General features: G+C 42.8%; 1 protein-coding gene across 4 annotated transcripts in view; it reads right to left on the bottom strand.

The window, feature by feature from the left end:
• pde3a (phosphodiesterase 3A, cGMP-inhibited) overlaps positions 1-17,815 on the bottom strand; it is a 494,444-nt gene that overhangs the window by 39,031 nt on the left and 437,598 nt on the right. For all 4 annotated transcript variants that reach the window (XR_006315047.2, XM_043713454.2, XM_043713455.2 and 1 more), the window contains 3 exons: positions 16,823-16,936; positions 8,048-8,247; positions 3,800-4,003 (listed from right to left, as the gene is read on the bottom strand). Coding sequence is in view for 3 of the 4 variants with exons in the window: in XM_043713454.2 (XP_043569389.1) it covers positions 3,800-4,003; positions 8,048-8,247; positions 16,823-16,936 (518 nt within the window). In the remaining variant the exon portion in view is untranslated. The remainder of the gene's footprint in view (positions 1-3,799; positions 4,004-8,047; positions 8,248-16,822; positions 16,937-17,815) is intronic.

The raw sequence follows: 17,815 nt of genomic DNA, 5'->3' as shown, positions 1-17,815 counted from the left end.
ATGTCTGTACATTTACAACATATATCGTCCAGCATGACCGTGTAGTGTAAATTCACATTGCTGCTTATTAACAGTGTGTATTGCACATTAACATCTTGTACCACACATCAAGATTGTGCTTTATGCACACAGAGCTAAGATTGCTATTTCCAGTTCAATGTCACTGTCTATTGGACCTGACTGTAACTGCTGTTTAGAGTAGAATCTCTACATGTGGAAACAGGCCATTTGGCCCAGCAAGACCATATCGACCCTCCGAAGAGTAACCCACCCAAACCCAATCCTCTACCCTGTATTTACCTCTGACCAATGCACCTAACACTGTGGGCAATTTAGCATGGCTAATTCACCTGATCTGCATATCTTTGGACTGTGGGAGGAAACCAGAGCGCCCGGAGGTAACCCATGCTGACACGGGGAGAATGTACAAACTCCACACAGACTGTTGCCCGAGGTGGGAATTGAACTCTGGTCCCTGGCGCTGTGAGGCAGCAGTGCTAACCATCGAGCTACCATGCAAGAGAATGATTTTGAATGAGTTAAAATGTTATTAAGTTTACTGGTCCCTCGGATCAATATTAATTTAAACTGAATGCATGTAAATTCAAATTGAAATTGATTTTAATATAAAGCTAGCACCTAATTCAATCTAAATGAATTTCCCAGGTCATTTATACCGAAATGAAAAACCTGACCCAGCTACATATGAACAGAATCCCCAGTAAAGTGTGAACAAATGTTTATATTATTCATACACTGATAATCAAACAAAGTGAGGTGGAATAATTCTCCAGGCTGTGAGGTAAAGATGGGGAAGCATCTTTGCTTTTTTTGAGACTCAATGGGATCCATAGCCTCCTTCTGTACTCTTTGAATTTATGATTCTATTTCTTGACTAGAAGTTTAGCAAACTTAAATCCAATTGAACTCTTGAGGTAACTGCCCTACGTTTTTGAATAATATATCATACTTGAGTTATAACACAGATCACCAGAAAAGTGGGCAGGCTGACCTTTGAACAGACTGGAAAGGGGAGGTGAGAAGAGGCAAGTTACTTTCAGAAGTAACTTGAATCAATCATGTGTAAATGGAGGAAATCCCAGGTTGTTTGGGAACCAGACTGATGAACATCACGCATGGCTTTATATTTGGGAACCTACAAGGAGCATTATTCATTTTGACTGAGTAATTGTGAATCATCCAAACACAGAAACCATTGTGTCTTTGAATTGATGCAGAATCAGAAAGTTTCACATGATGTGGGATTCAGCAACGACTAAAACCACCAACCAGATACATAACTTTGACAAGGTCAATACTGAAAGAAATTAGGGTAAATTTAAGCAAGTTAACTGGACTGAGACTATTCAATGACAGTGAAGCAGATCATGAGAAATAAGAACAGGAGAAGGCCATTCAGCCCCTCCAGTGTGCTCCACAATTCAATAAAATGATTTGACTGTGGCCTAAATTGCACTTTCTTGCCAGCCCCACATAACCTCAGCCCCTCCTTGACAAAAAATCTCTCCGACATAGCCTTAAGCTAAATTGGTGATCCAGCTTCCACAGCTCTCTGGGGAGGAGAGTTGCTTGGGGAGGGGGAGACACACTTTAAAGACTTTGGTCCAAAATGCACATGGCTGTTCCAAAACAGTAAACACAGTTCCAAGAACAATGGGTGTGTAAGTCAAATAAGCTGAAAGACACTCAAAGGTGACTGAATCTATATCATTAGATTGGAATGGGTTAATGTGAGATCTGCATTCAGAAAAGAATGACAAAGCAGATTTAAGGAAGCTGATGAAGGGCTCCTGCCTGAAACGTCAGTTTTCCTGCTCCTCAGATGCTGCCTGACTTGCTGTGCTTTTCCAACACCACTCTAATCTCCAGCTTCTGCAGTCCTCACTTTCACCTAGATTTAGGGAACCACAGACCTATCAGTCTTATTCCAGAACCTGATAATTTAGATTTAGATAATGCGAAGAATCACTAGCATTTAACTCAACGGACTATCTTTCCATCAGAAAGTCAGTAACCAACAGCCAACAGTAGAACCACATCTTGCCTCGCCAAATAATTAACTTCCTTGAGGAAGTACCAATTTCAATGGCTTGTTAGTAGCCCATTCTAACCAGATTTCTGATGGCTTTTTATGTGAATTGCAGTTGACCTAACTTAAAGCTGTTGGGATTCAGAGTAAATCTTGTTAAAGAGCAACAAATAGCCCAGAGGTGGTTAGAGGAGACATATCGGAGAGAAATACTGGATGCAGTAGCTCAGGGTTCGCTGTTGGGACATAAATACTATTTGCAATTCATATATTCACCTGGATTCAAAGTTAGTCAAGTTTGGAGATGAGACCAAATGAGGAAAAGAACAGGAATTAGAGATGGTAATGTAAAAGTACAGAAGATATTGGATAAACTATTTGAGTGGCCAGAAGAAATGTAAGAGTAATTAAGCATGAACAATTGTGGAGGACAAAATGCAGGAAGGATAGTAGACATATGTACTGAATGAATTGTGCTTTCAAATATAACGATGCTGAAAGAGACCGAAGAGAGACCTTAGATGTATAAGAACAAAGTGTTCCATCATTACAGTGTAGTGATCAATAAATTCAAGAAAGCTTTGAATTAAGAAACCACAAAACAAGATAAGCTAAAGGAGATCATGATTCAAAAGATATAATCGTGTAATTAGAATTCGCCTTGAGTATTATGCCCAGTTCTGGTCTCTTTATAGATAAGGGCAAAATTTAAGTGGTGGATGCAATACAGAGCGTCAAAGATTCGAGTAACAGAGACTAAACATCTCAATTTTGGAGAGTAGCATCAGAAGAAGAACAAATAAGATATTCTTCCATAGGAATTTGGCACTGCTGGCCAAATCCACCCCAAATTGCCCTCGAACTGAATTGCTGACTTGGCTACTCAGAGGATATTAATCAACTTGATGGTTTTGCATAGCAATCGATGATAATTAACATACCCACCATTACGGAGATGTACTATATATTCATTGTTTTGATTTATTAATTTAATTCAGATTCGACAAATGAGATCTGAACCCATGTCGCACAGCATTTGTCCTGGCCATTGACATTGGTACTGCACTGTAAGGTCAAGGGAGACTGCCGAGGTGCACATAATGATGAATCAAGTTGTGATTATAGAACAATGGCTTCAAAGTGGTAAGAGAAAAAAACTGAAAATAGTACCAGAAAATTCATCCTCACACAAACTGTTCCAAACACACTAGATCGTCCCTTGAAATGAAGGACTACAGACAAATGCAATCAAACCATATGGATACAGTTGAAACCGGGGACTCTATTTTTTGAAGAGCTAAGAGTGGCTTGTTTTGCCTGTAATTACCCCTGTGAGAGTTCAAAACAAGGGGGCATATATTTCAGTGAGAGGAGAAAGATTTAAAAGGGGCCTGCAGGGTAACACTTTCACACAGAAGGTGGCTCATATGCGGAATGAACTGCCCGAGGAAGTGATAGGTGCAGGTACAGTTACAAAATTTAAAAGCCATTTGGATAGGTAAGTGAATAGGAAAGGTTTGGAGGGATAAGGGCCAAATGCAGACAAGTGGACTGGTTTAGTTTGGCAGACTTGGTCGGCATGGACAAGTTGGACCATAGGGTCTGTTTCTGTGCTGTATGAACGTATGACTCTATTGTGATCATTGATTTGTCACTGATCAAACTTTCAATGAATGTGATCCTCATTTGAAGTTGCTAATATCATTCAAGCAAAATCCATGACCAATGAATTCAGATTAACCAGATTACCTTGGCATTGAACTCAGCGAGGAAGTCGAAATGTTTCTTAAGATCTGTGGCTAGTATGGCTTCAATCACAAGAAATCGGAATCTCTTGAATTCAACGTGGTCCAAGTTGACCAAGAAGTTGTAATCCTGTTGTGACATGAAAAGGTTCCACGCTGAAGCAGCGTGGTGGTTCTCCAATACTGAGCGGTCATTATATAGAACAGCCTGCAATGAAACACAACTGGAGTTAGCTACTCAGTAGGTGTGTAAATTATAGGTTGAAGTTAAATGCTGGGATACATTGATCATCAAGGCTGGCACTTAATATTACACAGGAATGGAATCAACAAACTAAGCACTACCAGCAACGTGTTTTTAAAAATTAATTCTTGAGCTGGGCGGCACGGTGCCTCAGTGGTTAGCACTGCTGCCTCACAGCACCAGGGACCTCGATTCGATTCCAGCCTTGGGCGACTGTCTGTGTGGAGTTTGCACATTCTCCCCGTGTCTGTGGGGGTTTCCTCTGGGTGCTTTGGTTTCCTCCCACAATCCAAAGATGTGCAGGTCAAGTGAATTGGCCATGCTAAATTGCCCACAGTGCTAGGTGCATGAGTCATGGGTTAATATAGAGTAGGGTAGGGGAATGGGTCTGGGTGGGTTACTCTTTGGAGGGGTCGGTGTGGAAATATTGGGCCTATTTCCACACTGTAGGGAATCTGATCTAAAAAAATGTCAGCTGTAGGCATCGTTGGTTGGGCCAGCATTTATTGCCCACCTTCAATTATCTTTGGTGGTAGTGAGCTTCAGGCTTGAACTGTTGCAATCCTTGAGTGGAGGGTCACCCACAGTGTTTTAGGGAGGGAGTTCAGGATGTGACTGTGTTATATTTCGAAGTCAGGATGGGTTGTGGCTTGGTGGGGTGGGGTAGGGGGAGATTGTCCTTCTCGGTCACCAGCTTGGAAGTATCGATCTTTGAAAGATCCTTGCCTCAGAATTTTTTTTTTCAACATTTAAAATATTTCAGAAACTTAAGAAGTTTAGTCTTAGGTCTCAGTTGAGTTAGGAATGTAGTGATATAAACAAGAATGAGTCTACACATTCTCCCCGTGTCTGCGTGGGTTCCCTGCAGGTACTTCAGTTTCCTCCCACAGTCCAAAGACGTGCAGATCAGGTGGATTGGCCATGCTAAATTGCCATAGCATTCAGTGATGCGTAGGTTAGGTGAATTAGAGCTGAAAATGGTGAAATCCGAGTTCATCCCATGTGGTTGGAGGGTTCCTAGGCGGAAGATGAGGCACTCTTCCTCCAACCGTCGTGTTGTTGTGGTCTGGCGATGGAGGAGTCCAAAGACCCGCATATCCTTGGTGGAGTGGGAGGGGGAGTTGAAGTGTTGAGCCACAGGGTGGTTGGGTTGGTTGGTCCGGGTGTCCCAGAGGTGTTCTCTGAAATGCTCCGCAAGTAGGCGGCCTGCTCTGAAACACTCCGCAAGTAGGCGGCCTGCTCTGAAACGCACTGCAAGTCAACTCGGATTTCACCAATTTCCTCATTTCGCCTCCCCCCACCTTGTCTCAGTCAAATCCATCGAACTCAGCACCGCCTTCCTAACCTGCAATCTTCTTCCTGACCTCTCCACCCCCACCCCAGTCTGACCTATCACCCTCACCTTGACCTCTTTCCACCTATCACATTTCCGACGCCCCTCCTCTCTACCTTTTATCTTAGCCTGCTGGACAAACTTTCCTGATTCCTGAAGAAGGGCTTATGCCCGAAACGTCGATTCTCCTGTTCCCTGGATGCTGCCTGACCTGCTGCGCTTTTCCAGCAACACATTTTCAGCTCTGATCTCCAGCATCTGCAGACCTCACTTTCTCCTCACAGGTTAGGTGAATTAGTCAGGGGTAAATATAGAGTAATAGGCGAGGGGAATGGGTCTGTGTCGGTTACTCTTCAGAGGGTCAGTTTGGACTTGTTGGGCCGAATGGTCTGTTTCCACACTGTAGGGATTCTATGAACATCCTGAAAACAATAAAATGGCCAGCTAACTTATTTCAGTGCTCTTGGTCTGGAGATACATTTCAAAATGATGCCACTAAATCATTTATGGCCAATTGAGAGTATGGGCAGACCCTTTATTCAGCATCTCACCCAAAAGACAGCACCTCTGACAGGTTAGCACTTCCTTCGTACGGCATGGGAGCCAACCTGAATCATCCTCAATCTCTGGAGTGAGGCCTTACCCCACAGGCCTCAGACTCAGAGATTAGAAAGTCAACACTGATCCACAGCTGGCACTTTGCACAAAGAATGACAAGACAAGCGTGCGTTAATGGTGAGTGAGTTAATCTGATCACCGCATGGGACATGGTCAAGGCTAGAAATGTCAAGCCTGTTGCCTCTGAATAAGGAAAAAGTGAGGTCTGCAGATGCTGGAGATCAGAGATGGAAATGTGTTGCTGGAAAAGCGCAGCAGGTCAGGCAGCATCTAGGGAACAGGAGAATCGACGTTTCGGGCATTAGCCCTTCTTCAGGAATGAATAAGGAAACAATGGATAAAAACAATGAAACAAATCTACTTTTTTTAAAAATGTAGTGTAATTACACTGCGTTAATAATTGCAAATGAAAATCCTTTCAGAGTGACACCTGCTAATTAATACTAAATTAGGGATGAAAAGTGCGGCACTGGAAGAAGCACAGCAGGTCAGGCAGCATCCGAGGAGCAGGACAATTGATATTCCCGGTGTACACCCTTCATCACTGATTCTCCAGCATCTACAGTCCCCACTTTCTCCTAGCTACTAAATTAGGGACAGGATTAGACTGAAAGTGAATACCTACCAGTAAATACACCAAGAAGACTTTGTCCAGTGAATTTGGACTCAAATTGAAGCCAAGATCCAAAGGGAAAAAGCCAGTTTCTAATCTAGTGGACCATCCATGTCTATAATGTGAAATGAAAATTTGTCTTTGTTGTAGAGATTGTAATGAGGTCAGCCAAGGGGAGGGGAGGAGCTCACAGAACATGAGTTCCCTGATTGGGGCTGTTAACCTGGTCCAATCAGGGAGCCCTGGCTGACAGATATAAACAGGAGTGTCTTCGTGCACTTTGTGTCTCTCACTGTGTCTCACACCTGCACACACACACCATGGGTACTGGGATAAAATAAGCACTACCGCACTTAGGTGGTAGTGTGGGGGTTAATTAAAACTAAAGAAAAAAGAAAAAAAAATAAACAGGAGTGTCAGGAAGCTCTGTTCACCCTGGGAGTCAGCTTTGAGCTAGCTGGGTCAGCATCATGTACAGTGCAAGTGTAAGTAAAGAGTGACTTGGTGACAGGAAACCAGCCTTTGTGGAGTGTTTTCAATTGTGTTCTATGGAATAACCGTGTGCTTTGCATAGTTGTGATAATGACCACTCTCTGCCTTTTGCAGCTGTATTTGCAGCTTTTACCTACTGCGTCACTAGGAATCCTGCGGCACATCTAACGTCAAACAAAAAATCAAAACGTCAGGGTTCTTCCCTTTCTTTAAAATAAGGGAGACATAACTTCCCTAAGAGTAGACGGCAGACAATCCTGTGTATAAGAGTATTTGTACATCCCCAGAAGTAGTTCCACTAATATGTTTATGAATTCCTTATAAAATTTAGTTGGGAGTCCATCTGGCCCTGGTGCTTTGCCACCTTGGAGATATCTTATTGCTTCCTGCACTTCCTGTACTGTTAGAGGCACATTCAAAACAGAAGGCTGCTCCTTACTCACATTGGGGAGGTCCAGATTTTCAAAGAAGGACTGCATTCTCATTGTATCGTGTTCGCTTCCCTCCGACCGATAAAGCTCCTCAAAATATTCCCTAAACCTAGCATTGATCTTTTTCGAATCACAGGTAATGGTACCAGCCTTCTCCCGAACAGAAGTAATAGATTGGGAGGCTTTTTTCCTCCTAGCTAAATAAGCCAGATAATTACCAGGCTTATCTCCAAATTCAAACAGTCTTTGTTTGGCAAGTTTCAGTTAAGTAGATAGGTTTGATTTGGTAGAATAGTGCGTTGTTTCTAACAATGGCACTATGTTATGGCCTTGTTCTTTGAACTGTTTTCTTTTCTGTTTTGATGGTGTTTTTTTTCCTCCACATATAAATGCTTTGTAAAAGATTTTAAAAAGCTTTTCAATGGAAATATTTATTTTAAAAAATCAAAACATCAACGGTAGAGTTTAAAAATGTGAAACATTCAGAGCATAATGGAAACATCTCTTGCATCTTGCCATACCTGTGGTGCACTGGTTGCCACCAGAAAGGCATTGGTTCTTCCTGGGTGGTCATAATCATGCATGGCCGCAGCAACATAGAGGGCCATTAACTCCAAGGCAGGAACATTGGCAATAACGCAGCCATATCTGTTCTCTGTCACACTGTACGTTTTTGATATGGCATATCCCATGTGTCCATGTGTGAACCCGCTGTCTGAATCTAAACAAACATTTGGCAGAGAATTAGATTGCAGAAGTAGAGAAATTTACAGAATGTATCTAAGCTCTGAAATTCAGTCTTTTAAACTTCTCTCTCCATCTTAAAGCCACCCTCTCTCACCCAGCTTTTCATTGTGTTTTATGGTCTCTCTTTTAATGACTCGATGCCAAATCTTGAATAACTTCCGGCGAAGTGCTTTGGGTTTTTTTTTTAAACTGTATGGAGGATAGCCACACAATTGCAACTTCTTGTTGTTGCCTCTTCCTCACCACACCAGCTTAAACACGTCCCACACCCGCTGCAGTTTTCAGATGGCAGCAGTTTGTGAACAGTTACTCATCCCATCAAACATTTTGAAGGATTTCGAAACCTAATGCAGCCAGTGTCTGGCACAATAAGGCTCTGTGAACCAAAGCAGCTAAACATGAATGCAAACTGCATTGTCTGATACAGGGTGTTTCTTCACAAACATCTCTACAGACTCAACATCAGGGGGGTTAGGCCATGGTGATGTTGAAGGAAATTTCTCTCCACCTTTCAAAAAGTACTTCCCTTTACTCCTTATTAAGCTGTACAAATCAGGAAAGCATCAACAAGGATCAGATTTCCCATTGGAAGACCAAGAGGAAAAGTAATGTAGTTTCTTCAGAAAAGCCAAAGAATTGCAGATGCTGGAAATCAAAAACAAAATTAGAAATTGCGGGAAAAACTCATCAGATCTGGCAGTGTCGATGTACAGAAAGCAGAGTTAATGTTTCGGGTCCATTGACCCTTCTTCGGAACTGATTGTTGCTAGGAAAAGGCTGGTATATAGGATGGAGATGGGGAAGGGGATGGCAAGGAGTAAATGATAGGTGGAGATGGAGTCCAAAAAAAGAGCCCAACAGTTGGACAAAGGAATGGGTAAAGATCAGCCTGGGAGAATGAATAGGTCAGCGAATAGGGACGGTTAGTAGCTGACAATGGGTTATATGTGGTAGCAGCCCATATGAAAACAAGGCCTGGTGTGTGGGGGGTTGGGATAAGAACATGGGAGAAGGTGTCTCAGGCCCCAAAATTGTTAAACTTGATGTTGAGTCCAGAAGGCTATACAGTTCCTAAGTGGAAAATGACGTGCTGTTCTTTCAGCTTGTGCTGAGCTTCTCTGGAACACTGCCTGAGGCAGCAATGTGGCCAGGGAACAGGGTGGGGTGTTGAAGTGTCAGGCACACAGAAGCACAGGGTCTTTTTGCAGATGGAATGAAGGTGTTTCGCAAAGTTGTCTCCCCAGTCTGTGAGCAGCGAGTGCAGCAGATTAGATTGAGTGAAGTGCAGGTAAATTGCTGCTTCACCTGGAAGGTGTGTCTGGGACCTTGGGTAGTGAGCAGGAAGTAAACAGGCAGGTGTTACAACTTCTGCAGTTGTGAGGGAAGGTGCCCTTGGGCTGTGGGACATATCGCTTCACTTCTTCTCCACTCCCAAAGTGCCCCAGAGGGAACAGTCTCTGCAGATGGCCGAATAGAAAGGGTAGGCGATGTGTCTGGTGATGACAACCCACTGGAGCTGATGGAAATGGTGGATAATGATCCCCTGGGTGAGGATGCTGTGGTAGGTGACGACAAGGGAGCCCCTATGGCTAATGTGTGAGGGAAAACAGGGGGTGAGGAAATGGGTTGGACACAGCTGAGGGTCCTAGCAACCACAGTGGTGGGGAATCCTTAGTTAAGGAAGAAGATGGACATTTTGGAGACCCCCTTGTCGAAGTTGGCATCATCAGAACAGATGCAAAGGAGACGGAGGAATTAGGAGAATGAAACGGAGTCTTTACAGGAAGCAGGGTGTGAGGATATATAGTCACGGCAACTGTGGGTTTCAGTGAGTTTGCAATGGATATTGGTGACCAGCCTATTCCCAGAAATGGAAATAGAGATGTCGAGGAAGGGAAGGTAAGGAGTCAGATATGGACCAGGTGAAGGTGAGAACAGGGTGGAAGTTGGAAGTGAAATCGATTAACCTTTCCAATTCCAGACAAGAGAGGAAAGCAGCATGGATGATGTCATCAATGTACAGTTGAAAGACTTGTGGGTGGGGCTGGAATAAGACTGGAACAAGGAATGCCCCACATACCCCAAAAAGAGACAGGCATAACTGAGGCCTATGTGAGTACCCATGGACATCCCTCTGAGCTGAAACAAGTGAGAGGAGTTAAAGGAGAAGTTGTTCAAAGTGAGGACAACCCAAAATAACCCCTTATTCGCTGGACAGTGCCTTGAATCCAATCCCAAATCCAAAGAAGAAAATCCAAACCTCTTCTGCTGATTGACTCGAGCGTATTTTCCTTTGTTTAGGAAAGGAAGATAAGGCAAGTGATCAATTTTGATTACGATAAAAGAAATGAGGAAGTTCAACAAGCAGGAACTGGGTAGGTGAGGTTGGGAAGGAGGAATTTAAGTGTTTCATTGTTCTGGGGACAAAGGAGGAGTTTGCTTGGATGGTGAACCTTGATTTGAAGGGGAATGTAAGGGGAGAGCAGAGCAAGTCAGAAAGAAGCATCGTGGGCGGCACAGTGGCACAGTGGTTAGCACTGCTGCCTCACAGCGCCAGAGACCTGGGTTCAATTCCCGCCTCAGGCGACTGACTGTGTGGAGTTTGCATGTTCTCCCCGTGTCTGCGTGGGTTTCCTCCGGGTGCTCCGGTTTCCTCCCACAGTCCAAAGATGTGCAGGTCAGGTGAATTGGCCATGCTAAATTGCCCGTAGTGTTAGGTAAGGGGGTAAATGTATGGGTGGGTTGCGGTTCGGCGGGTCGGTGTGGACTTGTTGGGCCGAAGGGCCTGTTTCCACACTGTAAGTAATCTAATCTAATCTAAAGTAGGAAACTCTAAGGGAAGATATTGCAATGGACTAGTAGTCAAAATGGCTTTGCTAAAATAGCAGAAGTATTGGGAAGTAAATCAGAAATTAAAGCTGGAGGGGAAAAAGAAGATGCTTATATATCCCAAATCCCATCCAAAAGTGTGATCACAGTGTCAAAGGAGTTTTCCCAAATGGAAAAGCAATATCCAAATGTTAGTTGACGTTTCGGGCATAAGCCCTTCTTCAGGAATCTTCAGGAATTTAAACACAGTCTGAAATATTCAAGAAAATGTAAGAAACCAGTGACAAAGATTACAGTGTTACCCTCTCAGAAAAGGTCAATGATTTTTGCATATGGCCAAGGCAATAATATAACAGTCATTTTCGCCTTCGAGAGCAGAATTATAATGGTTTGAACTAAGATCGAAGTAGGGCAATAATTTTAACACTAATGCTAACAATCATAGGTAAGACCAGACATTTCAAAGCAATACATAAATTAAGAGTTGCAGAATCCTTAGAACATACCTAGCTACCAGCAGTGATGATTTGTCTGAATGAAGTAAACTCGAGAAAAAACCCACGGACAAAGAAAAGTGGATAGAGCTAGAAAGGTTAAAAATTCATCATGGGTCAGAAATAAAGCATTTGGACTCAAGAGGGCTACTAACAGAACCAAAAATCGATTGATGTTCAGACCTGGCAGAGATAAGAAAAATAATCAAAGAACTGCGGATGCTTAAAATCAGAGACAAAAACAGAACTGAGCAGAACTGGACTCGAAACAGGAATGCTGCTTTCTCTCTTTAGATGCTGCCAGACCTGCTGAGTTTCTCCTGCAATTTCTGTTTTTGTTTCTGGTGGAGGTAAGGTTTGCTTTGGTTTATAATATTTACATAAAGTGGAGACATGGAAGAAAACAAAATCTTTACTGATAATTCAGTTCTTGAACTGAAAAAGAAATGTTGAGCCAAGAATTTCAGCTCCCTTTGCAGTATGAACAGATGGGTAAAAGTTACAATTTATCTAGAAAAGCTTTGGCCAAAGATCAGAAGGACTGTCAATCACTGAAGCACAGGACTGTTACAGTGCAGATAGAAGCCATTCCTTGATTTGATTTGATTTATTATTGTCACATGTACCTAGGTATAGTGAAAAGTTTTATTTTGTGTTCAGATAGATTCATAGAGATGCACAGGATGGAAACAGACCCTTCCATCCAACTCGTCCAAGCTGATCAGAAGTTCCAACCCAATCTAGTCCCACCTGCCAGCACCCGGCCCATATCCCTCCAAACCCTTCCTATTCATGTACCCATACAGATGCCTTTTAAATGTTGCAATTGTACCAGCCTCCACCACTTCCTCTGGCAGCTCATTCCACATATACACCACCTTCTGCATGAAAACGTTGCCCCTTAAGTCCCTTTTATAGCTTTCCCCTCTCACCCTAAACCTATGCCCTCTAGTTCTAGACTTCACCATCCCAGGGAAAATACCTTGTCTATTTATCCTATCCCTGTCCCTCATCATTTTATAAACCTCCATAAGGTCACTCCTCAGCCTCCGATGCTCCAGGGAAAACAGCCCCAGCCTATTCAACCTCTCCCTATAGCTCAAATCCTCCAACCCTTGGCAATATCCTTGTAAATCTTTTCTGAACCCTTTTAAGTTTCACAACATCTTTCCGATAGGAAGGAGACCAGAATTGCATGCCATATTCCATTAGTGGCCTAACCAATGTCCCGTACAGCCACAACATGTCCTCCCAATCCTGCACTCAAAACTCTGACCAATAAAGGAAAACATACCAAATGCCTTCTTCACTATCCTATCTACCTGCGACTCCACTTTCAAGGAGCTATGAACCTACACTCCAAGATCTCTTTGTTCAACAACACTCCCGAGAACCTTATAATGGTATAAGTTCTGCTAAGATTTGCTTTCCCAAAATGCAGCACCTTACATTTATCTGAATTAAACTCCATCTGACACTTCTCAGCCCACTGGCCCATCTGATCCAGATCCCATTGTAATCTGAGGTAACCTCCTTCGCTGTCCACTACACCTCCAATTTTGGTGTCATCTGCAAACTTACTAACTTGAAGGTGGAATCGAACTCAGGTCTCTGGTCCTGTGAAGCAGCAGTGCTAACCACTGAGTCACCGGGCCACCCTCAGGTGTATTCGGGTAATAGAACAGAGCAAAGAGTACAATGTTACAGTTGCAAAGAAGGTGCACAGAGAGTGAGATCAACATTAAATTTAATATTTGAGAGGTCCATTCTAAAGTCTAATAACAGAGGGGAAGAAACTGTTCTTAGAATCATAGGATCTCTACATTGTGGAAGCAGGCCATTCAGTCCATCAAGTCTACACTGACCTTCTGAATAGCATCCTACCAAACACAAACCCTTTACCCCATTCCTGTACCCTACATTTCCCATGGCTACTCCATCTCGCCCGCACATCCCTAGACACTACGGGCAATTCAGCATGACCAATCTACCAACCTGCACATCTTTGGACTGTGGAAAAAAACTGGAACACCCAGCGGGAACCCATGCAGACACAGGGAGAATGTGCAAACTCCACACAGTCACCTGAACCTGGAATCAAACCTGGTCCCTGGCATTGTGAGGCAGCAGTGCTAACCACTAAGCCAATCTCATCATATATGTATAAAAACTCTAATACCTTCTGCCTGATGGAAGAGATTGAACCGGGGTGGGAGGGGTCCTTGATTATGTGGGTTGCTTTCCAGGACCAGCGGGAAGTATAGATGGAGTCAGTGGATGGGAGGCTGGTTTGCGTGATGGACTGGGCTGTGTTTACAATTCTCTGTAGTTTCTTGTGGTCTTGGGAAGATCAGTTACCAAACCACGCTGTGATGCATCCAGGCAGGATGCCTTCTATAAAAAATAGATTCTAGTCACTGTGTCTGGACAGGCTTTCTGAGCCTTTTGATTTGGTGGCAGTCTCCTGCCTTTTCAATGAAACATTACACATTGTTTCCATTTGAATCATCATCTAATCCCCCTCTTGAATGCTTCAACTGAACCTTCCTCCATCACACTTTTGAAATAACTCCACAGAGGCCGGTATCCCGGCACCAAGTCATCCTTTATTTATACGTGGAGAGTCCTTGACACTGCTCCAGCTCCCTCAGAGCCAGCTCTCAGAGTGAGCAGACCCTCTGACAATCCTGTTTATATCTGTCAGCCAGGGCTCCCTGATTGGACCAGGTTAACAGCCCCAATCAGGGAACTCATATTCTATGGGATCCATTTGGCTGACCTTGTAATAATCACTACAGCTTCCCGGCAGTATATCCCAGATGCTAACCACTTGCTATGTGAAAGGATTTTTTTTTGTCACCTCACTTTTGCTTCTGCCAAATTTGACAAATTCTTTAAGGATCTTTTCACTAATACGGTGAGAGAGAATATTGTGGAAGCATGCAGTGTGGACTAATCAGTGTGTGCAAATCCCTGCCTGGAAAATCTAGGTAAATCTATGTAGAGCCACCAGACGCATAAACAAATTACTCCTCCTATAAAGAGATAAACTGGCTTGGAATGTTTCAGACTGCTGCGTGTGAAGGATATGACGTACAATCACGCCTAGGACTCAGAAGGACAGGCATGATCGAACATCAACTCCATAGCATATCTGACAGAACATTCTATGGCAGCAAGATGAACACCAGTTACTTCACTGGCATCGAGACAAGTTGTCATAGGAGAGGAACAATTGGATCAGAAAACAGCAATACATATTCACAAATAGTGTCAGATACAGATTGATTTAGGATAATCTGAGAAAGACAATAAGCGACAATGATCAGAAGAAGAGATAAATACAGACAGACCTTTCTTTAAGTAATCTATTCAGAGGTATTATGAAACACCTCTGGAGGAGGTGGGACTTGAACAGGGTGTCTTCTTGTTCAAAGAAATCGATGCTCCCACTAAGCCAAAGGCTTTGAGACAAAGGTAAGAATACAAACGATCAGGGAAAAGGATAACTAAATGATGAGTAACGCAAAGTATCCCAGAATGGACGTCAATTAAGGATGTACTTGAACAGTGGGAAGCAAACGTGGTCATTGTTCGAAGAGAACTTTGCCAAGTCACCTATTCGATAGTGAAATTTGAACACATAAATGTAATTGTCCTTATGATACATTCTAGAAGTTCATGAGATGAGGAGACTGGTAGGGAGAGCAGATGAGTTCAATGAGGTAGAGACATTTTCAGCAATGAATATTAAAACTAGAATACCAGCCTGAGAGGGTAGTACCTTTAAGGGCACTGCAGTTCGAATAACTTAAAGACAAATTTGTGCACAGGATTGAAATCAGAAGGTTCTTCATCACATTAAAACACATGAACATATGGAGTAGACTCACTGACAATGATACAAAGACAAAAACCTGGAATCACTCACAAAACCTTTGCGAGCAACAACATGGAAGACTTAGTCCTTTCAAAGAATTGAATCAAGTAAAATGACTAAACTCATAATTCTTTGAGGGTATGGATACTGTGGAGAGCAGCAGATATGTCAGATTGAAGGAAAGAAACTCCCTTAGATTTATGGAAAGGAAAGCAATAGAAAGTTTGAAAACATTTATGGATTTTGAAGGGGTTTCACTACAGGGTGGATTTTATGCCTGACCCAGCACATTTGAAGGCAGGGGAAGACTGAAAAATGAAGCAGGTGGGTCCAGCCCTTCCCCCATGTTCCAGTGGGAGGGGAAGGCGTTAGGCAGACCACCCTCCCTTAGGACTATGCAGGCCCTTAAAGCAGCCAGCCAAAGGCTATGTAATGGCCTCATCCAACCTCTGCTGTTATTTAACAAGTGACAGGGGAAGTAAACACCTTTCACTGATTAACAATCCTGTACAGGATAATGGGGAAAGCGTGGGTAAAAAGCACTGATGGGATTAATCAGCCATGACATTATTAAATGATGCAGAATGGCCCACTCCCATTCTTGTGTTCCCATAATTATGAGAGACAGAGGTAAGGTGAATAGACAAAGTCTTTCCCTTGGGTAGGCAGCTGCCAAAACTAGGGGACAAAAGTTTAAGGTAAGAAGGTACCTGAAGGGCAAAAGAGGGTGTTGTGTACATGGAATGAGTTGCAGAGGAAGATATAGAGGTGAGTAAAATTGCAACGTTAACATATATTTGGACTGGTTCATGGATAGGAAAGGTTTAGAAGAATACAGGCCAAATGCAGGCAAATGGAACTAGCTCACTTTAGGAAATTTGGTTAGCATGGAAGAGTTCGGCTGAAGTGAACGTTTCTGTGCTGTATGAATCTATGACTCTAAATTGTTCTCCAACATATCATTTTAGCTCAGTTCAATTTTTTTGCATAGTACAGTGCTATCCAGTTTTAATGATTATATTTATAAATGAAACAAACTGGATTATATTGTGGTATGATCAAGAATTATGCGCTTAAGGTTTTCATTTCAGCTGTAGCATTTTTAATCCAGTGGCTGTTGTATTAAAATATCATCTAAATTATTTTACTGTGTCCAGCCACCTTTTTCAAATTAAAGCAGCACTCCGAGAAACATAAGCCCTTAAGTATTAAAAGGTTGCCCCGCATAATCCAATTGTTAAACATCGGTGGAAATATACACAAAGTGGTGTTGCTCTTAAGTTGCAATATTGTGCTTTTTCCTCTTGAAAAGAAAAGAAACTGTGTTCAATTCTGAATCCTTGTACCTGAATCACTCATTGAGCCATGATCATTCATCGTAGTCTGCAGGCCTGGGACTGGCTGCGTGGTGAGGTACCAGACTGCATGTAACACATCGGTGGCATGTATGCGATTATGATCTGTTGATTAAGAACAAGACAGGGGTTGTTTGACTATTTTCTGCAGGGCTCCAGACCCAGTGCAATCAAGTAAGAGAATTCGACATCAGATTGTGTATAGAAGGCAGGGGGCAAATAAAAACTGAATTAAAAGAAAGAGATAAAAAAAAGGGAAAATAAAAACTATTTTGTTTTAAAATCTGGAAGTTTATATCTTACAATCTCTGAATTGTAACGCCTGAAGGAATGAGACTCCATACTGTGAATTGCTAATTTTCTACGCTGGTGAGGGTGACTGCAAATAACTTTTCTCTTTCTCATTTTTCAATTTTCTCATTTTCTCTTATTCTTAAACCATCAAAATAGTACCAGATTAAGTTTTTCAAATACTTGTATTGTATTTCACTATAAAATTCATTCAACTAATTAACAATCATTGTTTTGTTGTAAGTATGTGTGGATACAATAGAAAAGGTATAACTTTCAATCCTGTTTTATTTGTAGCTACTGTGCAAATGCAACAACTTCACCCCGTTCCCATACATTTCAATAGTGAACAGACAACAGTCTCGGTTTTGGGTGGCACGGTGGCACAGTGGTTAGCACTGCTGCCTCACAGCACCAGGGACCCGGGTTCGATTCCAGCGTCGGGCGACCGTCTGTGTGGAGTTTGCACATTCTTCCCGTGTCTGCGTGGGTTTCCTCTGGGTGCTCTGGTTTCCTCCCACAGTCCAAAGATGTGCAGGTTAGGTGAATTGGCCATGCTAAATTGCCCATAGTGTTCAGGCCTGTTTCCACACTGTAGGGAATCTAATCTAATGAATGAATGAAAATTGATTCATTGGGGCACCATGATGATTCAGTGGTTAGCACTGCTGCCTCACAGCATCCGGGACCCAG

Source organism: Chiloscyllium plagiosum, unplaced genomic scaffold (genome assembly GCF_037043375.1).
Source record: "Chiloscyllium plagiosum isolate Xiang-an unplaced genomic scaffold, Cpla_swu_hap1 HiC_scaffold_23, whole genome shotgun sequence".
Taxonomy (NCBI): domain Eukaryota; kingdom Metazoa; phylum Chordata; class Chondrichthyes; order Orectolobiformes; family Hemiscylliidae; genus Chiloscyllium; species Chiloscyllium plagiosum.
Note: the sequence above shows the minus strand (reverse complement) of the source record. Positions and strands in the feature narration are given on the sequence as shown.